At 48.4% G+C, this 23,990-nt stretch overlaps 1 protein-coding gene across 1 annotated transcript in view; it reads right to left on the bottom strand.

Annotated features, from left to right (window-relative positions):
• MVB12B (multivesicular body subunit 12B) overlaps window positions 1-23,990 on the bottom strand; it is a gene marked incomplete at both ends in the record, with an annotated part of 45,163 nt that overhangs the window by 3,808 nt on the left and 17,365 nt on the right. Inside the window, 2 exons of the mRNA XM_079544750.1 lie at window positions 522-577; window positions 15,681-15,775. Coding sequence (XP_079400876.1) covers window positions 522-577; window positions 15,681-15,775 — 151 coding nt within the window. The remainder of the gene's footprint in view (window positions 1-521; window positions 578-15,680; window positions 15,776-23,990) is intronic.

Below are 23,990 nucleotides of genomic sequence, written 5' to 3'. Positions count from 1 at the left end.
CTGGAAGGCCCAGGTGATACCAACGGCACTTGGTTTTAGGGCAGAAAAAGCAGTGGTGCTCCAGCATCGCCCTCAGGTGAGGCAGTGGTGGGAGGAAGGAGCCCGGCCTAGCCGTGGGCACAGCGCCTGACCTGGCATCGCACTGCTACCACTGGTCTGACCTTCAGGGTGCACAGTGGAACCTGTGAGGCTGACTTCTGCGATGCTGCATCAGTGGCATAGAAATGTGGTAGACATGAGTATTTGCAGCTTTCTTCAAATCTCTAATAAGAAATAAAAGGTGTTTCCAGTGCCCAAAGCCACGCTGCCACTCCCATTTTAATGGTGTTAAACCTTCCTCTCCTGGGAGAAGTCAGCTCCTGTGCAGACCTGGCCCCAGGCTGCTTCTGCCCTACAGCTCAGCAAGATGTGGGCTCCCAGAGATCAGCTTCCAGAAGCAGGCAGTTTGTGTCAATGCCTTGTGACCACTCCCCATGAACAGACAAACTATAGACATGGGAATGAGAATGAGGACAACTCACCCCTTCAGGAGCACAGGCAAACTTCTCCGAGATCATGAAAGGCACTCCATCCATTGCTGTAAGGGACAAAACAAGCAGAGATGTTACTTTTTCAGCTCACTTCTGGTGTGCAACTTCACGCTCACAAAAACATACCAAGTGTACACGGCAGTGACATCGGACTGATGCTCCATGGACGTTACTGACAATCATTTCTCCCTCCAATCTCCCAGCGGTTTCTCTCCATTCAAGACACAGCTACAAAGTCAGCAGCTCGATGAACCTTCCTTGCTCTACTCAATGTAATTTCATGGTCTCAGTTTTAAGTTTGGTTCCAATTTGGACCAGATGCCAAAACGGGATGGTGTTTGCAACGCAAAATAAACACTCTGAAAGGACAGATATTTATTTAACACTACCACAGAGATCCATCTGAGCTAACTTGGTGTCCGAGCAAGAGGAAAAGGAAAACACCTGTTCAGGTAACTTTCACCTTCCAAATGCAAAGCTGTAAGAACTGCTACCTGGGCGGAACTACTGCCAGCCCCTTCCCTTGCCCGGCTGTCATCATTCGAGATTTGGCAGCAAGAAACAGAGCTGAAACAAAATGCAAATGGCCTCTGGGGGACAGAAATCAGTGAAGTAGAGGACAGGCACACGGACACGTCACTGTGCCAGGCACTCTCTGCAGCACCACCTTAATGATATTAAGAGGATTTCTTCTATTTTAATGTCTTGTATATTCTTCTCTGATAACGCAGTGATGCTCAGTGTTCCTGTCTTGTTATCGCTGCCTTGGAAACTTCACAGAAACCCTCCCACAAGATATGTCAGTACAAGTGTGCCACTTACTTCTGAAGCACGCATCTCAGCAATTTCCACACAAGACTGAAAAGGGCACATTTCTAAGGCAGAGTGCAGCCCCAGACACACACGCTTTGTGTCAGTTACACCTTTAAGTTTCAGCTCTCAAGGAAATAAAAACTTCAACCAGGCCAACTTTAACCCCTGAAATGCCCTCCAGTAATCCTCAAATACGGTTTTCTTTCACAAAGCATCTGCACCCCTGAAGCCTGCATCTCCCCGCTTGCTGTTTCCTAACTGCCATCAGCACCAGCGAGTTATTACGTTAGTGATTTAATGAGTCATTTAAGAATACTTAGCATCTGACACACTATTTTTGACTTAAAGAACCAAACCAAATGAAAACAAAAAAAACCCCACTCCACTGAGATCATTTCATTATCAAAGGTGTTATGTGGCAGCCACGGTGTTTCATGAAACAAAAGGAAACAGATGAAAAGCAGCGTCACAAAACCCTGGAAAGTTCTGAACCTGGAAGACCATCTGCATCCATTCCCCCCGCAGAAGCTGCTTTGATCGCTCGCGCCGCTGTTTGTGCGGCGATCTGCAGGATGGGCCGCGCTGCCCTGCGCCCGCCCTGCCAGGAGCAGCTGAACGCGGGGCGTGCCAAGGGCCCAGCAGCACAATTAGCACTCTCCCAAACAAACGAGCTTCAACAGAGCTGTAATTAAGCAGGCCTGTAATTAAGTATATGCCCTTTATCCTAACGATCATACTTAAAAATGGCACGATGCATGGAAGCGTGTTATTAATGGCACAGTCCCAAAGCGCAGGGAGTGTGCACAGGAGCTGGCACGGCAGACCCATCACACTACAAGGAAAAGGCAGAAGGCCAGCAGCTCACCCAGCAGCTCTGCACAGCCAGGCAGAACTCACGGCACTTACACACGCCGTGCTGGGGCAGTGATGGCTGGCGCTGCAGGGTGCCCACAGCTGGGCAGAACCCGGCCTGCGCTGCTGTGCTGGGCAGGCAGCGGAGGGGAAGGCCTGCCGAGAGCCGCAGTGCTGCGCCCGGATGGCTTCTCCCCTCCGTGGAACATGTGCAACAGATCAGGGAGCTGCCTGCACCGCTCTCAAAACCAGAAAAAAACAGACAGGGATCTCAGAAAGAAAAATGTCAGCGCCGCTTAATGTCTCTGAGAAACAGCTCCTCCCTGAAGGTCACGAGCAATTAGCTCGTCCGCTGGAATCAGAAGAGTGCCCAAAGAGCCCACGGCCAGAAGTGCTGAGCCCAAACTCTGGAGAAGTCCATCAGCCCACTGCGGGGCCACGCGCCCCACAGCCCCTCCTGGCTGTAAGCACGAGCTGTTAGCTGACTTAGAAACTCCCCCTGTGCCCCGAGGAGCACCGTCACCCACTCTGAGCACACGATAGATGCCGCCTTCTTTGCTGCAGACTCCAGCTAAATCGCGGTTGTCAAATTAGTAATTCATCTTTCTAGAATAACTATATTTTTAGCAAAGCTACCAGATTTAAATAATCAGACCTGCCAATGCTACCCTCATTTAAACACGCTGACAAACTTTCACAGACAGCATCAGTTAACATAATGAGTTTCTGGATGACAAAGAACTTCAGACTGTAGTTCTCTACACTACCCGGCGTAATAAGCACTTGTTCTTTTCTACAATGTGCACATAAAGAGGAATCTAAATAATAATTGCTGTAATTATCTTGAAAAATATGTGGTGATTAATGGTGATTATGAAAATCTGTATCATTGTTCACTGAAATCTCCAACGATCAGCTGGTTTCTTGAAGCAGCCACTGCCGAAGGCCGTGGAGCACAACGAGCGGCGGAGCTCCGTCCACCCGCAGCCGTCCCGGCACCCAACGCTCCGTGCAAGGCACCAAGTCCAACCTGTTATTTATGCAAATAATTAATTATTCTCGAATCCAACTAGCAGTTTGTCATGACACATTAATGACTTGATAGACTTCTATGAACTAGTGAACACAGGACAGCGGAGCACTTTTATCGTCATTTAATTTAAAAACGATCCTGTGTGAAATTATCTAGTCGTGAGTGATGGAAGCATAAAGAACAGACTCAGCAAAGCTTCTTTTGGATCATTGCTTTATTAATGGTAACGTCAGGGAAATGAAAAATGCTAACATTGTCATATTTAGCTCCTGGGTGCAGACAAATAGTGCCGTGCTGCTGGGTGTGCACACTGCGGCAGTGCCGGTGCCTCACAGCGCAGCCATGGGGACGTGGCACAGCCCTCCGACCCCTCCTCACATCCTCTGCATGCGCTTCTGTAGCTCTGGCTATTTTCACTGCTCTCTGCACGGTCTTTTACACTTGAATTTTCACTTGCTGATCTTAAAAATATTTAAATAACTGAATAACAAAATACTTTCCTGCATTGCACTGAAAATTAAACATCAATAACCGCTTCCACAACCCACAGGAAAACACACAGTCCTGAATGCACTGCCACCGCAGCACAGCTCAGTGCCTGCACCCATGTGCAGAACTGTGCAGGACACTGAGAGCTGAGGAACGCTGTGGTCTCAGCCCCAAAGAAAGTTGTTCACAAGTGCAGAGAAAAGCAGCCTGCAAGGCAACAGAAGGAGGGCACGAACTTTCCAGAGCGAGCTGCTCCCTCCGCGATGTACAGCTAAGCCTCCTACTTCTGCTCTTCTGTACACAGCCATGTAAACAGCAGCCCGAATAGTACAGCATGTGTGCCACATGCCATATGGAGCAGCACCACTACTCATCTCCAGAGCACTGTGACAGCCAAACCCCAGAGGAGAAACAGCAGCACCTAGCAGCTCACCACCTTCCTCCAGGAACACCTCCAGCTCTGTTTGCGGCCCAGGGGAACGGCCCCAGCACGAGGCACCTCAGGCCACAGCGCAGCCTGGAGCTGCCCAGAGCTCCCCAGGAGGGTCAGGCTCACCACGGAGAGGAGTCCTGGCAATGGAAACAGCCACAGCTTTTCTGTTCATCCTGAATGACATTGATTCGAAAAACAGACCTGGAATAAATTTACATTTTTGCTAATTTGATTGTCAGCCTTGATTTTCTCTATTTCCTGCATAACTCACGACACAACACAATTAGTTCTGTACTGCTAGATCAAGCCCTGAAAACACTTGAGCAACACTCCTGGCTTTGATTATTTTCTCTCTTTAAATAACATGAGGGTTAAGCACTGCATGGTAATAGCTAATGGTACCTGGGTGCTGTGGCTGCCCCACATCGCCAGCATGGAGCAACTTCAAACAAGCTCTTCGCATCGCGAGTGTTTGGGAGCTCTTGATTTTATTATTTTTTAATAAAATGTCTCCTTTGAAGTCTCTGCAACATACTGAACTTCAAAGCTTACACCTAAGCACGTGCTGCTCCCAAGCAACAGCCCTTAATTAATTAGAGCAGAGCTGATACAGCGTGGGGCGCTCACAAAGCTCTGAGCAGCACAGCGGGGTCGTGCTCTGAAGGAAACACAGACACTGCTCCATCACCTCCAGCTCTGACTGAAGGGAGCAGAGCCTGTGGGGCCGCAGCAGGCTGACAGCAATGCCAGCGTGCACAACTCAGGTTGGGGTCAACAGTTGCAAAAAGCATCTGAGGAGGCACCCACAATGGCTGCAGTGTTCCCTGGCTGTGGCTGTAAATTTCCCCCCTTGATGAGAGAAACATCCTGCTTGGGGCAGACTGCTTCCTCCAGCACTCATGTTCTTGGCACCTCAGCCATTTGCAGTACTGCAGGTTGGGACCAGGGCACAGTAAAGGAACACAATGCCTTTTGTTAGGGGCTCTGGCCCTGCAAGCTTTGATTTCCCTTAGCTGACACGTATCTGGCTTTTTGTAAAAACAGAGGGGAGGAGCTGCTGCTGCAGGAGGCGCCAGTCTTGCACCCAGCGCTGCGCGCAGCAGGGTGGTGCAGGGAGGTGCAGGCGGTGCCCAGCTGTCGGCAGCTGCAGTGCGGCTGAGAGGGGCTGGGGGCACAGTGGTGCCACGCAGCTGGCCAGGACCTCGCCTCCTGATGTAATTCAGTTTTTAAGTGCTCAGAGCCATTAGCGGAGCCACATATTTCTATCGGGTAAATTTCATTTGCATATGCAAATTATATCTAAATACACTGCACCATTAATATGATCACTAATTACATAATAATAGTCACCAATCTCCACACAGATCAAACTTACAGTTTTGTAGCTATTAAGGAAATTGTGCTTTGTAATTAAGATAATCCTCATTTCCAGATGCTAATTAACTATATAATAATTAGCTGCTTTTGCTAATGCAAATTAAGTATTTTCATCCTTACTGGTAAAAGAGTTGCTTATCACTTAAAAAAGAGACAACCGAGAGATAATCCCAGCTCCCCTTTAAAGGTGAAAAGGTAACTCCATTTTTATCAGTCTCATGTGCGAATGCAAATTAGCACTGATTAATCAAGTCACAGAAAACGCACCCGTCTCATAGCACGGACAGACGTGGGCAGCTCCCTCCCGCCCTCCGCAGAGTGCCTGGCACAGCTCAACACAGCTCACTGCAGTGCATCAGCTGCCCCGTGTGCTCAGCACTGCGCTGCAGTGGGAAGGCCGTGCCCAGGGCCGTGCTCAGGGCCGTGCTCAGGGCCGTGCCCAGGGCCGTAGACAGGGCCGTGCCCAGGGCCGTGCTCAGGGCCGTGCCCAGGGCCGTACACAGGGCCATGCCCGTGCCCTGTGCCAGCCCCAGCCACAGGGCTCTGCTCACGGGCGGCTGGCATCCAGGGGACTTTGGCAGGATTCAGTGGCGGCTGCAACGCATTCATCATCTGCTAAACCAATCCGCCAGCTCCACACCACCATTTGTCATTAATTATGCTAATCAGCAAACCATTACTCTCTGATGACACCGCGGCACTTATTAGCTAGTTACGGCTTCTCAAAAGCACGGCTTATTGTGCATGCGAGTGCTGAGCATACATTAGCCTACAGGGAAGAAGTGTCCAATTACGAAAAGAAGAAATTTGCTATTATCTCCTCCTAACAAACCAATTTAGTAATTAGAAAAGTCTCTGAACTCAGAAGGATTCTTTAAGAAGAGCCGAATGATGAAACTGGAGAATTTTGTTTGCAATAACTAGTGGAGCTGGAACTAAAGCGACGATATGGGAACAAGCAGTTTGTATTCAACATAATTACAATTCCTGCACCGACTTGAAGCGATCAAAACTGCGGGCTGTATGAATCACGGCCGTGCCTGGCTCAGTCCTTACAAGCCCTCATTATTTACTGCAGTGCACACACAGAGCCGTGGTGCCTCCCAGCCCCACCGCCCGCAGCAGCGCAGCCCTGGGGCACGGCAGCCCTGCAACACGGCTGTGCCACAGGACCCCACTCCACACTGTTTTGTCACTGCGAGAGGAATGCTCCCAGTTTTAGAGGCTTAATATGTGTTAAGAGCTCGTTAATATCATCAGAGTAAATGGGCCTATTAAAATATCTTTAAGCAATATCTGAACATAAATCTCCCTAAACTATATTTAATGACTGTACTTAAGATACATTATATGCGAGTCTTAATGAGACATTAGATAGCATTTTGGAGATTAAAATTAGAGAATCCATATAAAGTCTGTCCACTTAATGTAGCCTTAAGCTACGCTGATGAAAAGCATTACTACCAAATTATTACTTCATTAGGACAAATATTTTCTAATCGTTCCTGATTTATGCCATTACTCGCTTTCCTATATATTATTTGTACACAATATATAAACACACAATATATAAAAGTATACACAAACAATCTTCTCGTTCCGCAGGAGATGAGAGAAATCCTGAGATTTCTAATGGCTGAGTTAATTACTCGCCTCCTTTCTACAGAGTCAGAAATAAGCGCTCTTTCCCAAGGTCCGTTTGCTGCATCCCCACTTCCCGACTTATCGGCAGATTTTAATTCCGCCTTCAGCAGAGGCTGCTCTGCTCTGCGAGGAGCAGCAGCAGGACGGGACGGCCGGGCTGGGTCTGCACCTCGGCCCTCCGCCACGGCCTGTGGGGGGGAGCAGCCCCGGATGGGGACAGCGTGGTACTGGATGGCTGTGACACAGGGATGCCCACCTCGGGGATTACGAAACGACGCCACTGAGATCCATCCCCGGGGAGGGGACACACCTCCCAGCCTGCCTGCAGCCGGCCTGAGAGATCCCCGGCGTCAGAGGGAATCTGCAGCGACGAGACTGTTTTTATTTGTTCTGCCTGCGTCTTCTATCCAAAAGAGAGAACATCTCACTGTAACAATTCTGCATTTTAACGGTGCAAATTAAGCATTCTTCATAAATAACAGCCTGGTTTTCTGCACTAGAACGCCTTTTTATTAGCAGCAAGTAACGAACAATGAGCGATGTGTTCTATTATTCTTTGTCAAATCAGAAAATGCTACATTAGAATAACTCTGCTGGTCAATGTAATATAGTAGATTAAATTCAACTTCTGTGCGAAAACCACTGTAAAACAGCATGATAAGAAAGCTATAAAAAATTTAATTTTACTCCAAACTCCATCAGAAAAAAAAAATGGTGTGAAAAGTAATTTTGCATAATCAGTACACGCCATCTGGAACAATTAACCGATTTCTATAGAACTATGAGGATCAGTCATATCTGCTTATTAAAGATCAGAAATTATACAAGTAATAAATCCTTGAAAAAACTAAGCGTACTCCCGCCTGTCAACGCTATTTTAACTTCAAATACTGAAGAACGCCTGATAAGGCTGAAAAGAAGAGATTAATATATGCAAATTACATCCAGCATTTAAAATCCCCAACAACTGTCTCCGGTTTTCTGTCCCTTATTGCCGCCTTTATGTTTTATTCATACACCAACTCACCTGTCACTTCGTAAGCTATAATATTATGGGGGTATTATTAAACAGCATAAAGCCGTGCTTTAATTGGAAAGCTTCATTGCATTTTCCAATTATTTGGAGTAAATTAAAAGCAGATGCACATAGTTTAATAAGGAGTCTAATATCAGTTCCGGGAAATCAAAATTCATTGTCATTACTGTGCCGCGATAGTTTTGCAAACTGTACTCGATTTCAGAGGTTCTGAAAAGAAAATCTGTCGGTGCAATCTGTTAATTGTCATTTGGTTAATAACTGTTTAAATATCCAAACCACAGAGCAGCTTCCTATTTAAAAAAAATGGAACTACGGCACTCAGAAAAGCAAAACAAACACGATGCAGCGCCTGGAGGCCGCACCGCACAGAAACCGCTGTGAGCTGCGCTGCCATGAGGTGCCTGCATCACCACAGGGCCCCCCAGCACCACCACTGCCATCCTGCATCACCACGGGACCCCCAGCACCACCACTGCCATCCTGCATCACCACGGGGCCCCCAGCACCACCACTGCCATCCTGCATCACCACAGGGCCCCCCAGCACCACCACTGCCATCCTGCATCACCACGGGACCCCCAGCACCACCACTGCCATCCTGCATCACCACGGGACCCCCAGCACCACCACTGCCATCCTGCATCACCACGGGACCCCCAGCACCACCACTGCCATCCTGCATCACCACGGGACCCCCAGCACCACCACTGCCATCCTGCATCACCACGGGACCCCCAGCACCACCACTGCCATCCTGCATCACCACGGGACCCCCAGCACCACCACTGCCATCCTGCATCACCACAGGGCCCCCCAGCACCACCACTGCCATCCTGCATCACCACGGGACCCCCAGCACCACCACTGCCATCCTGCATCACCACGGGACCCCCAGCACCACCACTGCCATCCTGCATCACCACGGGACCCCCCAGCACCACCACTGCCATCCTGCACATGCCAGACCCCACCAGCACCCCTGGCAGCAGGCGCATGGCCCTGGTATGCAGCGGAGCCCAGGACAGAATGGAACGAAGGCGCAGCGCTGCCTGCAGTGGTCGGTAATGGCACACGGGCACAGAAAAGAGCAGCGCTGCAGCTGACAGCTCCTGCACACGTACCACTATGCATAGATGGGATGGGAAGACAAAGGATGCGGCTCTGGACCAGACCAGGTTAAGCAGAACATAGCATGTGGGCCGAGCCTGCTGAGCCCAGCGCCTGTCCCACAACAGGCAAAGCAGAGCTGAGCCCACCACAAACACTCCTCTGAATCCCATTAAACACAGCATTAAGCACCACATCCCCCTGCCCGGAAGACGCAGCTGCAGCACTTTACATCAGCCTTCAGTTTCCCCGCACGGCTGGTTATTAATAGAGTCTTTTGTGTTTTGATGATTATCCAGCTCTCTAAGTCCAGAGATTGGGAATTGCAGGGCAGGAGAATGGGCTGACTTTAATCCCAGCCCAGCAAAAAGGTTTCAGTGCAGAATAAAGCTTGTCTCACAACTTGTCTGCTTTTGGACCATTCTGATTAAAATTCAGTGCCACAAAAAATAAATTTAGTTCCGCTTTGATTCTTAAGAAGTGCAACGAATGCACACGGGGAATTCTGGATCGACAGCAAAATGTAGCACAGGGCCTCTCCTCTGCAGAGCAGAGCTGGGCGTACCAAAGTGCTCCAACACATGAGGGGACTGCAGGGCCACCAGAAACTACACGTGAAGATAAAGATAAAAGCAATTCTTGTGCAGTGAACCAAAAAATACCATCTTTCTTTTTTTCAAAATTACCTGTTTTAATAAAGCAGACACACTGTGCCAAGCGAACCATTTAATTATCTGCAAAAATGATGAAGGAAAACAATAGTTTGCAAAAATAAATGACTAACCTCTGATTAAAACGTCTGTCCTCATTACAACCAGATAAAAGATACAGTATCTTTTAAAAGAAAATGCACATTGAAGAGAAGTAAGTGGCAGTTGTAGCATGGATAACCTGGTATTTTGCAACCAGACAGAAGTTGACACATGGGCACAGAAATGTAGCAAAGCCTGTAACTTTTCTCCCGCTTCTTGATCTAGAAAGACCACCGTTCCTTACTTTTCCTCTGTGTGACGCATGCCATGCGGTGCTCTGGGGCTGGGCTGGTGGGCCTGACCTGGAACAGGACAGCAGAACTGGGCCCTGCTGCAAGAGATGGAGCTCAGGAAGCATGGAGGGAATCACGCTGCGTAAGAGCAACATGTAAAATAAATCCTGCAAAGAAATCTACCTATAAAAAAATGACAAGTCCTCTTGCTAACATCAGTATTATCCAACACAGGAAAGTAACTTTCTTTCCCTCCAGGAATTCGCTGGCTTTCACGTTTTTTCAGCTTGTTATCATCAGTTTCCATTCTCCACTGCCTCTGGAGCTCTGCATTACACATCACAGCATGTTCCCAAACCCTCCATGTATTGCAGGGGTTGGGCTCCCCAGTCCCAGCAGCTCCATGATGCAGTCCTGCCCCTGGCACAGCTCAGCTCCTCCAGGAGCCACACATGAGGGGCTGCAGCAGTGGCATGGCTAGAAGCCGCAAAGCAGCAAGGGCCATTTGAAACACCGTATACTAACAGGCAGCAAAGTATACTGTTTGTGTTGCCTTTTTTCAGTGCAGCTTCTGTATTTAAATGCTCAAAATAAATAAAACTTGGTCACATCCAAGGGTAGCAGATCACCTTGTTACCTCCAGGCAATGCCAGAGCAGCAAACTGCAGAAGCAGAGGGTGACATGATGGAAGTCAGGTTCCTGACCAAAAGGTGAGAGCTGGAGCAGCATTTGAACATTTGTGCACTTGTTTCAAATACAAGATTGGTCAAAGAGGCTCTATTTATTTTGTACACACATATTCTGATGGGGCAGTTCATGCAATGCAATTTCTGTCTTGACAGTCTGAGTGCATCAAACTCCAGAAGGTACACAGAGACATTGTATATGAGGCAGTCAGAATGGGCAGCAGAACCCACAGACACCCCCTTGTAGCAGGACTCAGGAGCCAGCAGCAGAAAGCCTCACAGCAGAGCTGGGGCTGCCGGCAGGGCACGCACAGTGCCAGCAGGGGCCTCATCCCCCCACGAGCAAGGAACTGCACAGCGGGAGGCACGGGGCCAGACAGAGCCCATGGCTGAGCAGGTTGGAACCTCATTCTGCAAGCTCAGCAGCTAGTGTCCAACAACGTCCCGCCACGTGCTCCAAAAGGAATGCTAAGGCCTCGTTCCACCCCTAATTCTTTTCTTGAGATGGCAACTTGATCACGTATGCCCAGCTTGCAGGTCAAAGCAACTCAAGCAAAACCAAACCTGGAGCGGTGCAGGAAGTTGGGAGCTGCGGTCACAGCCTGCCCTGCCAGCAGGCCTGCACTGCTGCCCCTGGCACAGCCCCGGCAGCGCAGCATCCACCGCCACGCTTTGCTCGCTGGCACTCACACAGCACAGCACTTCCTGCAGGTGAGACTCTCGAGACAGTGGCATCCTGCCCTGACACACACTGTGATTAACTTCAGAGAGCTGCAGTGGCATTAAGGACCATCCAATTAGCGAGGCCTGCAAGAATATTCACACTGCTGCATCTCTTGGTTTCTGAAAGGGTTAAAGCTGATTATTAGCATATAATTTACAGGTCCTTTCTCCCAGGAAAGAAATAATGCACAGTAAATGCCACATTCATTTTAATAATACATGTTACAGTCTGTGCCCAACATCTGCACAAAGGTAAAGCAGACAGATTTTTTTGACGTGTCCCACTCTGCCATCCAAACACAGCCTTTTTGTTTCTTAAGTGACGGAAGGTTTAATCAAGAAAGCAGGCAATTCATCAATCGGAACAAGGCTGCTCGCACCGCCCTGACAGCACACACATGGTTCTGTACAGAAGAAACCTGGCCACCTGTCAGCAGCACCTCTTACATCAGGATATACAAATACACCAAGCGATCAATCCTCCAGCTCTTCCCATTCATTTCTTTGTTTTCTTACTATATTTTTCTTTATGCTAGATGTTGCCCTCATTCTCTGCAGGGATAGATGGGAGACAAGGCAAGCTATGGCTGTTTATATACTATCATAAAAATTTATATACCCTTAAAGTGACTTATTTCCCTTCTATTTGAGTACCATTATTATAAATAATTTTTCACTTCATTCAGGAATTTTCCCTATGTGTTAACATCAGCAGCTGCCTGTGAGTGCTCCCTTCTCCCTCCATCCTTGTGGCTCCAGTAAGACAAAGCAGTATGCAGCCGGATGATGCCACAGCCTGAAATGAAGGCAGTATGTAGTCACATCTTAATTAAGCTGAAGGCCATGAAGAAAGTCTGTCCTGTGAAATACCAAGCAGTGCCTGCTGATAGGACTGCCTAGAGCAGCCTTGTTCTTCTTCCAGCTGCTGCCCATTGGAACATGCATATTACACCTGTCAGCCCTCAGCACTGCGCATCCTTGCAGCACCACAATCCCAGCAGCATCAGGTCTATTGCAGCTCCTCCTGCAGCAGTTCTGCGTTGCACACTTGGAGGTGTGGGCCTCCCCTCAGCATCCTGCCAAGGGCAGGTTCATCATCTGTGGTGCAGCCAGGACATCCCCTGGCCACCCATGATCAACTGCAGAGACTGGAAATGACACCAGGATGGCCAAAACTGTAATTACTGCTTTCAGGGCCATTATTTCCTCGACTCCAACTCTGCAACAGTAATCACATTATATGCACAGAGGAGTATAGGACGGTTCCAGTGGGGATATGGCAATTTCTACCAACCCATATGTTGAGACACAGGGCAGGCTGCTCCCCTCACTCACCACAACAGGCCGAGTCCTCCCCAGTGTCACGTGCCGGGACAACGCTGAGCCCACACCACAGACCTTCAGCTCCTCTGCAGCTCTCTCTAAATATCCCATCCCCTTCTTACCACAGTTCAGACCAAGGCGACACCAGATCTAGGAGATAAGAGGCTGCCCATAATGGCTTTTGTTTCCTTCAGCCAGGAGCCTTCCATTTCGCCAGGAGCCAAGAGAGGGAGCCAGCAGCTCGGGTGCACGTCAGCAAGGCCTGCTCCCCACCGCTCCCCCCCCACCTCCCTGCACCGCCGGGTTCCCCCCCAGACCCTGGCCTGGGAGCACTCAGGGCAGCAGTGCGGAAGCGCTCCTAAATGTCCTGTTGCCATGGCACTGCAGTGAGAACCAACACTGCAGCACGGATAAAAGGGACTGGCTGAGAATTGCTCCTACACAACAGGAAACTTCTGAATGGTTTCCACCACATGCCTTGGGGTTGATCTGCCTCGGTTAGGTTTAAGTACGCAGAGGGAATTGTCCCAGCACCTCATCACAGCTGCTGACAAGGCTGCAGCGGTCCAGAGGTGCAAACGAAGATCCCTGCCAACACAAAGGATGTTTCGCATGACAAAAGCGTTTCCACAGAATTGTCCCCCAGCTGCAATAGCCATTACACCACGGTATGCACAACAACTCGTCTAACAACGTGCCTGGCAGAGAACTTGCAGTGTGGGGGAACAAACCCAGCCATGCACTTTGAGTGAAATGTCTGTGCAAATGATGCCATGCCTAGTTTTGTAGGTCTGTTTTATGCTATGCCTATAACTATCCTGTAAGACATTCCAGATATTTGCAGAACGGGTTGTTTTTCCAGGCTGCTCATGCTGCAAGCAGAGGCAGTCCCAGAGGCAGTCATGCCCAGCAACTCTCAAGCGGAAGCGCTGCTTCCACCAGTGCTTTTGATGCCGCATCAGAAGAGAAAACACAGCTCTGCCATCCTCTGTGCAGGATGGCCTCGTGAGCATGAGAACAGAGCATGCTTCCCCTTACATTTCTAAACCTATTAGGGCAGGAAGGTAACAAGAAAAACGAGTACTGACAAGAATTATGCCACTGTTATATTCTGTCTATTTAGGAACCTGAAGCTGCAGTTTCAGTCAGAGATTACCTCTTAAATAACCCTTTGATTATGGTACATGAATTAATGCCATGTTCCCATGTAAGAAGTGCCACTCACTATTAATGGAAAGGACCTGTGAATGGAACATTTTTGCCACCATCTTCTATGATCCTGCACAAGCAGCACTTACTGTACAGCCCACCAAATCCACTGCTGCTGCTTCTGGGTTTCCAAGCTGTCCTGAGAATCCATTCCAGCCAGGTAAATGGAGCTCACTTTCATTAGATTTTGACAGTCAGGTCTAAAGCAAGTATTTCTCCTCTTGCAAAAATGTTGTAACAAAGAGAAAACTGCTACCAAGTGTGTTTCTACTATGGCTATAACAATATTTGTTCAGGTGTAACAGTGCTCAAAAATAATTAATTTTAAAGAAAAATCTCCCGCACTGCTTAGCTGAACTAGAGTAAAAGACAGCCCCATAAGAGGACAGGCAGGTGAAATGTACTCCTGTGCAACAGCTGCACGTAACACTCCTCTTTAGTCTGCAGAACCCAAAGTCCTTTTGCTGTGCTTTGTGAATAGCTTCCAGAGTGCAGAGCTCTCAGCACTTGCAGGAGTGAGAGACTCTGAAGCACAGCTCTCTAGAGTATCCCTGCCTCTTTGTGCTGGGCCCCAGAAGCATGCTGCAGTCCTCAGCATTCTCATCTTCCAAGGAATCACCACTTCAAGGCAGAACCTTTTCAGAAGAGCAGAGCTGTCAGGGACAGCTCAACGGGGACCTCAGTTCCAAAACAAAGCCACCATGTGGTCCTAAAGCACAGTAAAAAATTACCTATACCCACATAGGCAGAGGTTTGGGCTTGAGCCTCAGCACGCTATTTAAACACACATCTCCCCTACAGACTATGTAAAAATAAAAACCAGCAAAAATATTCATAGGCAGTTCCACATCAGCATCTGGAAGCTATCACCATCTCCAGCATTAGCATACCAGCCTGGATTAGCAAATGGAGAGCAGAACAACCTGTATTCTAATTTCTTTCTAACTTCACCTCCACATCTGATTTCAAATTTGCCCTAACATCACTTGTTTTTCATAAGTATGTTGGCACATAGCAAAGAACTGCGTGTATGAAAACTCCTCTTTGCAATGCAGGATGAGCCTCCCAGGACATGAGCTGAGATGTCTGACACAACTCACCAGTGAAGGTCATAAAAAAGCTGAGAAGCAAAGTTTGTGCCAGCGCTGCTTTCACCAGAGCTCTCACCTGGAGTCACTGTGGGCAGCTGCATCCCTCGCTGACGGCTGCCATCTCCTCAGTCAGTAACACTCACTACTAACAACACTCCTGCCCAGGTGGTTTTTTTTGTGGTCCCTCTGCATTCCTGGTGCTCAGTGCTTCAATGGCACCTGCACAGATCTGGGGTGCATTTCAGAGACACCACCCACCTGCCATTCATGCAAACAAGTCTGCTTTAACTTGGTTAACCTTCTAGTTACTGAGAAGCAGAGAAACCACGGCGTGCGCCAGCTTACCTGATATGGCATACAGGTTTGAGTGCTGGTGCTCCAAGTCCAGGCGGCTGTGACTTTTGCCTCGAAAGCTAGCAGGAAGCGTCAGTGAGATATGCCTGAAGAAGAGAAAGGGAGACAAAGTTACTGCAGAGCAGAAGATGCTCCCATTGGCCGAGGTGGCTCCCGAGGAGTCCCAGGTGGGCTGCCTGCTCCCTGTCCCTCTGCAGAGCAGCCAAATGCTACCCATCACCCTTGCTGCAGGCAGCAGCAAGCGTGCCCTGCAACTCAAACTTGTGTTTTTCTAACACTGATCTCAGGTCCGCGTGAACTTTTGTAAAACATCATCATTCATCGTCTGGATCACATCGCCATGTGCAATGACAACGCTCGTAGCAGGGCTCAGTGTGGCACAAGTGCAAATTCAGTGGCCATCACCTCACCCAGCAGAGCTGCCCACCTGCAGGTGCCCAGCACTGCCCACTGCCAGGGAACCCAGCGCTCTGTGCTGCAGCTGCAGGAGCCCTGGATATTATCCAGGAGGAATCAGACCCATGCTCTCAGCAGCGGGTTTTATCTTTTGAGCAAATCATCTGGAAACTGTCTGCCTTATTAAGAAGCCAGATTTTGTGAAGAACCACATATTTTCAGATCTTGATGTGGCTGATGGTGAACAGCGTGGATAAAATAAGAAAAAGCAAAAATCAGTTTGAATTTGCTGTTCTTCCCAGAGCTATTTCTAACAAGAAAGGTGGTGTGAAAATAATTTCAAATTTAGCAAACAGTATTCTGTTAAAACAGAATCTGTACGGGGCTCTGCCAGCAGAGGCAGTTTGTCACAGACGTGCTATAAACCACAAGAGTGCTGCCTGCGGGCACTGCAGGCTCCTCATCTGTTCGGGTTTTTTGTTCGTTTTGTTTTTCTTTTAATAACAGCATCCAAAAGCACTTTCTGAGGCATCAGAACAGCCAATAGAAAGATCTTCTGAAAGTCTCTTGCTGGTACCGAGGATGAATTTCGTCATACCTGAACAAAGCAGTAGCAAACACTCCGCACGTAAGCAGAGCAGATCTATTTGGAAAAGGTCAATTTCTAAGCAGAGTATTTTAGAAGTTCATCCAGCACCTGCTGCAAGAGGCTCCTCCCTCCTGTATGTGCAGTTCCTGCTGGCCAACCAGCACCAGGCGCCCAGCCCAGCACTGCTGCCGGCCCAGAGCCACAACCATGCGAGCGCTGTGTGGGTGCTCAGCCTGCAGCGCTCTGCTCGGCAGCACTGCGGCGTTTCATCGCCTCTCCCTGGCTGTGCTGTGTGGGGCCATGGCCGAGAGACAGAGGCAAGGACTGCTGCAATGACATCGGTTCCCTCCCTCTCCTCCTCTTCTTTAAAGGCATGACATTGTAGGGAAAAAATGGGAGACAAAATCTAATCTATTTTAAATTAATGCAAACTTTGGCCAAGATCGATATAACTTCTACCCAGTAAGTTGATTGCATAATGCATTTTCCTTATGCATTGTGAAAGCCAAATCATTTTGCATTGTAGAAGAAAAAAAAAAAAAAAAAAAAAAAAAAAGGAAAAAGAGAGGCTGCCTTTGAAAAGCAAGAAAATCCCAATTACAGAGTCCCCAAGTTCCTAAACACATATCGTGAAAGTATGTGCAGCTCTGCGGCATATGGCAAATCAATTACTAGTTTAAATTTTAAAACAAAAACATGGTAAATGCGTTGCAGAAATAATCAAGAACAACGGTTTGGTTTAGATTACAGCGGCCACTAGAGTTTTGAATACAATTAATCATCATTCCAGGCAATGGGAAGCCATATTGACACTTATTCCTAATTTGAATATTTAATTAGGGTGAAGTTCTTCATCAAATTACCACAGAACCGGGAGGAAAGCCTGAAAGATTTAAACAATTACTGCTTTAACCCCTCACCAGCTGCTCACCTACGAGCATAAGAGCATCTCCCCAATGCTGCAGAGCTGAACGCGCTCATGCCACACGGGGCAGAGCCCACGGCACCATGGCTGCCCCTGTGTTCCCTGCTCCTTTGTCAGAGCAAACGTTCCTCAGATCTCCATCTCAGCACCAAGGGATGCTCCCAGCACCAAGGGATGCTCCCAGGCGGTTTCTTGGAGCCAACGGAAGGCTGTGCCCAGAGCCCCCTGCAGGGCCGTGTGCTGCGAGGTGCCCAGGATGCTCCTGGCCCCGGCTCCCTCCTGCCTCCCACACCGGCCCTTCACCTGCTGTGTGTGTCCTGTTAGCGAGAAGCAATATAATATGAACTCTCTAGAGCCATAATTAGAGCAAACTAATTGAAGTTGTGTTTTGACACACTTTCCAAATTCACGGGTGCTGCATGACATATTCACAACACTGCTGCTGCACAGCCACGGTGACAGCAGAATCATTAGGCTAATAACGCTTATTTGCATTCTTATCATGCCAGCAGCACCGTTAAATACTGCTTCGCCAGTGCTCGCTCACTGAGAAAGTTTCCACTGAAAGATATTAACAGTAATTATGAGTACTTCAGTGGAATCTCTAATGTCAAGGAATGGCAACTCGCGTGAATTATCCTAGTGCCAATTATTTTTCGTTTTGGACTACCAAAAAAGTGATTTCTGCCCTCCCCTTGCACAAAAGCAGGGGGTGCGGAGCTGCTGTCCCACAGCAGCAGAAGAAGGAGGACAGGAGGGCAGGCAGTGCCCACTGCAGGAACACACACTGCTCCTGCACAGGTCAAGGGAGGGATTAAAAATTCGTGTTATATACTGCGTATAATTTCCAGGTGATTTAGGAAGAAACAGCCACACCACCACAATTCAGACCGGGTTAGATTTAACTGCTCTCTTACTTTTAGTCTTTCTTTTATTTTTTAAACCAATAGAAAGCATCTACATGCAGCAGCACCAGAAGCAGCACATGATGAGAGGCTCTTTGGATGCAAGCAAAAAAGGTCTGAGGTCTGCATACATCATGGCCCTTTTTTAATGTTTCTAGAGAGAAACACATAAAACAGGTCCAGGAATGGCCAACAGCTCCAAACCAGCGATCAGGGACTGTCTGCGCGAAGGTGATAAACTGCTTTTGAAGTTCGGGAGAAAGTACTCATAAAAAGTAACAAAAGAGCATAAGGGGAAATTCCAGATATCAAAGGATGCTCCATAATTCATATAAAAATATCAACAACACGTAGCAGAGGAACAATGGCAGGCGTTTGGTCTCCAACTGGATGAGATGAAGGCAGCAGAGATCAGGCAGCAGCTCGGAAGCCGCCCCACATCGGCCCGCACAGAGCACGAACGGCAGCCCCAGACCCGGGTGCGCACCGCGCCGATGCCCCTCTCTCAGCAGTGCCTTCTGGGCGAACCTGAGAACGGCACTGCAGGTACTGCAAAGCCCCACAGGAATAGCCCAAAATAAACAGCTTATCTTCCCTAATGGATGGATTATGCAAAGATCGTGAAAAATCGAGGACAGAAAGATTAAGAACATTCAAAGCTGAAGACAAAAACACACCTACAAGGAATCAGTCGGGCTGTACTTCTCAAGAAACACAAATCCCATTTGAAAGCCTTGCCTGTGGGTAGAGGAAAAGCCTGCTTATAAGCAACGCCCTGTGGGTGCTTCACTGCAGGGTCGGAGGCCATCTGCACCACTGCTCACTTGACCAGAATGGATTTTCCAAACTGTGGCTTGCAAAAAGCGCCACAACAGACACCTATGGCTCTGGTGGCGTCCAGAACCCCATCTACAGCATTTCTTCACAGCCCTTAACTTTTACGGTGCTCAGGCCCTGCACTGCCAGAACACCTACCTCATACCCCAAAGAACTGCAGTGAAAAACAAAACTGCGCGGCAGGAACCACCTCGGGTAATGGACTCCATTCCAGACAATCTATTCTAATCGTGTAAACCAAATATTTAAATACTTTCTAAAACCTTGCTGACCCTTTGCCTAAAACAAGCACCATATGGGCTTTGCAAGCATTTCATCTCATTCCAAGCTACTAAAATATCCTGTTTCCCAAAAATCAATGAGAACTGGTGGAGCCAGATTAAAATTTTATAAAAGCCCGAACGCGTGAGAGAATGAAGAAGGGAGTGAACGATTCTTTCCACTTTCACATTCAACCACTTCATCTCAGCAGCGAGGAGGAAGCCCGTCCTGCACCCTGCCCAAGGCAGCACGCTGCGTGCCCGCACCCTGGGACTGCAGGGCTTGGCGTCCCGTGCCACAACCACAGCCCTGGGGCCGCATGGAGCCGCAGACCGGCAGCCAGGACGCACGGCTCGACGTGAATGAAGCTGCTGCAGCTTCTCTGTACAGAGATCAACTTAGTTCAGAGACTATAAGCAACCAGGATGGAACTGCTGCCAAATAGAAAAAGACCAACAAGTTTAATTTATGCTGCTTGAAAGTCTGACCTGTAGCCCATTAAACTGTTACGGGCAGAGGACGGCACCGAGCTCTCAGCCTTCCGGCTGCAGCTCATGCAGCGGCGCTCCGGGTGGAGCGGCACAGCCTTCTGCAGCCCGCACCGTGCTCCCGGGGCCATGAACTCTTCGGTAATGAAGCAGTAGGGTAGAATTGCAAAGCAGCAGAAATCATCCAAAAAGATACATTATGTGCAGCACAGGTTTTCCAGGCTAGCACTTTAAATTCCACCAAATCAATCAGAACGGAGCCCGGGACCGCGCCAAGCCAAGTCCCACACTGCCCCGCACCACCAGCACGCGGCCCCGCACCGTGCCCAGCAAATACCCCTGTAAAGACTCATCTGGGAAGAGCACATCGTCAGCACTTTGCCAGTAATAAATAATGACAGTCCAAACACTTTACTAAAAGCAATAAACTCGAAACGTGTTTTTGAAAATGGTGAAAGTGATTGATTTAAAGAAGGAAGTATCTGAACACAACCCCATGCACTTTGGGGTGAAAGCACAGATTACAAATCAACAGTGGCAGAGATCATATTAAATAGGAAACAACATACAAGTTTTAGGGGAAAAAATGCTCAAATTCCCCCACTGGGCTTATTTAACAACTGAGAACACAGCTTCTGTGAATGAATACCTTTGGTTCATATTTAATGACCCTATGCTACACCCTAAAGAAAACATGCCTTTAGGAATATTACTACACCAGGAGCAGAGCTCTATAAAGAAAAATGATTCTAAGGATATTGAAGCCTCTTCACACAGAGCACTCCCCAAAATTTTTCAATGCATCCTCAAAATCAGCTAAATTAATCATACTTCTCGCAACTGCAGAAAATGTCCTTCTTTCTCAAGTGCTGCAAGGGAATCTTGTGCCTGGAAACCACTCATACTGTTCAAACATTTTTTCCTAATCATCGTTTTCTGCCACTAAAACATACTGGACTGCAACCAATTTTTGCACGTCTTCATCCAGCTGAGTTGGATGCAAGCCATACGGTCAGTGCAGCTTCATAGCAAATTCCTTATGGGAAGCAGACTCTGGATCAATGTATGCCAGTGCTGCTCACCCAGTTAAACAGGGTACCGGGTCCAGGCTCGCACAGCGTGCACACACCACACAACTTCTGCCTTCACGTTTGCTTCTCACTGCTGCTACGGCAGCGGGTCTGTGGCAGACACTTCCTCCAAGGTTCAACTGAACACCTGCCTCATTGCTTTTTATCCGCAGCCTGCGATGCCACCCTTGGTCTGTAACAGGGTAAATAATTTAAAAACAAGAATATTTCACGATTTAAGTGATCTGAGCATTCAAATCAAATAATATATTTTATTAACAGCAAATTAGTTTCATCAAAAGAGCTCTAGAGTAGAACTTATCAGAAAAATGCATCTCCACCCAGAAAGAAAGACTTTGTAGAGGACTGGACTGACAGAGCTCTCTCAGGCAGGTTTCTGAATGGCTTCCAGTCAAATCAAAGCCATCTACCTCTGTGTGTGGCAGTGTTTCATTCAGATGAGGGACTGAGGCAGACCCCGGCTACCAGGCTGCCAGTGGGGGCTGTCCTTGCTCAATGGCAGCTTCCTGAAGTCCTGGCTGTGCTCCTCACTGGAACAGGCAAGCGCTGAAACCTCGGAACTTTCTCCTCTACAGAGTCTCCAAGAAAACTGCTCTAAATGTCTTCAAGAAAAAGTTAACGCTGTTACTTCTAAATATTATTGTTGCTACTTACAAACCAGGGAAAGCAGAGGCTTCCTTGCCTGCAGTTCCCCCGCTGCACAGAGTGGGGCTGGCGTGCCACTGAGGCAGGGCACACGGCTGCTTTATTAGCTGCTGCCTCTTGCACATCATCATCCTGCAGCAGGCAGCCACACACAGATCGCTTTCCAAGCCCTCAGGACAAAGTTCAAACACCATTAATAAATCAACCTGAAAACCTGACTTCTCTGCTTGGTGATGGAGACTCTGGGCCCTAGCAGCAGCAGCCCAGCCCCTCGCTGTGGGCTCACCCTGCAGGCTAGGAGCAGCCCAGGCCCCGCCATGGCCACACAGCACAACGACGCCTCTTCCTCCTCCCAGCTGCAGCTCACAGCCCCACACGGCTCTCGGGGTCAGTGACAATCGACATTTTCAAAGCCTGACATCAACAAGTAAAAGTTGTGACTGAACCCCAGTCTCTCCAAGAGGAAGATTGAACGCCTGTGACACATCATCCGCAATCAGAGCGCTCCATTTCCCAAAGTATTTGTCACAGATTGATAACATCCACACACGAAGTTAAGTGCAATTATGTCTGTCACTGCAAAGCACCCTTCAGCAGCGCTGACTGACATCTGCTCGCAGCTGACAAACGGCCGCAGCCCGGCGGTGGTGGTGGTGCTCAGCAGCTCCCAAAGGGCCGCACACAGCGCAGGAGCTGCAGCTGCCACGGGAGTCATGGGGCAAAGCAAGCGAAGGTCAGCGCCGGGCTCACAGGAGCTGATCCAGCTGCAAGTGGACTGGCGAAGAAGGGGACACTGCACAGCAGCCCCCTGCCAGCCCAGGCAGAGCCTGAGCCAGAGACGGTCTGAGCCCTGAGACACTGCTTACATGCTGCTGATGTGTATTCCTGCAGGGCCCGACACGCACACTGCAGTCACTGACTTGCAGGCTGGATGAAACAGAAGCATGCCAAAGGCCAGGTGAATGGCCTGTTACTGGCACCTCTCCTGTGGGACCACTATCCACTGTACCAAAAATGCAGTCACATGCAGAACTGGCATTATTAGTACTGGAGGCCGCATGCATCACAGTGCGAGGAACTGCGGGTACTCGCACTGAGTGCTCACTGGTGACTTAGGTCAACAGGAACGGCTCTTTAGTAGCAGCTTCCCAGGACAGGAGTCTGCAAAGGCATTTCTCCAGGCTGTCATTAATGCCAAGGGCCTGTCACAGGATTTGGACAGAAAAAGCAGTAAAGGTAGCTTGAAGCCTTTCAGAACAGCACAGTGTGCCATCCTTGCTGGGATGTGCTGCTGCAGCCATTAGAGACCAGTAAGACAGATGCCTGCAGTATGGAACACCAAGAAGTGGCCAGAAAATAACACATGCAGTCCAGTAAGAATATCAAACAAAGCCTCCCCTTGTGCAGCTCTGATGTGAGCCATAACCCGTCGGCACAGAAAGGAAGCAATGTTCTGCCAAGTAGCAAGCTGCAGAGGTCAAACTTCTGACACAGAACAAAGCTCTGATGAGCCTCCACTGATGGCAATCAGTAACCTGCATCAAGGACCAGCAGAGCAAACACTGTTGGTATAAAAACTAAAACCTCCCCCTGTAAGGAGCTCTCCTCAGCAGACATGTTTGCTGTGTAGAAGCTCAGCGCTGTGTTTTTCATGTTTGGTTTATACATGTTTAGTTTATACTCAGAGTTAATTGCTCAGAAGGACTCAAGCACAACATTTTGATTTAAAGTTGTTTTACAAAGCTAGCCAGCAACTGAAGAGAACAGCACAAATACCTGACCAGCCTAAGAGCCGGATCTCCACAGAGCTCCATTCTGCACTGCTCACCACTTTGATCTCAGCACTCACAGTAGCAGAGCAACTCATTGCTGCTCCTGTCAGAATTCATCCACACAGAATAAAATGGCAAACTGGCTACAGCCGTAATTGCATCTCTCTATGGTGATGTAAAAATAAGAGGTTACTTGTGACTACAGTCTTCCACAAACATTAAACTTGAGTAACTTACTACATTGCTGATATAGTATTAGAAAAGGCTTCTCGAGTACCATGCGTGTCCCATAATAATGAAATATTTCCAGGGTGCACCCTTATATATATTTCTATTTCTTAAAAAATATATTGAATAATAAATAATCAGAGTAAAAAACAGACATGAAAGAT

The sequence above is a fragment of the Tetrao urogallus genome, assembly GCF_951394365.1.
Source record: "Tetrao urogallus genome assembly, chromosome: 19".
Lineage (NCBI taxonomy): Eukaryota > Metazoa > Chordata > Aves > Galliformes > Phasianidae > Tetrao > Tetrao urogallus.
The sequence above is the reverse complement of the archived record's forward strand: the minus strand, read 5'-3'. Positions and strand labels throughout refer to the sequence as shown.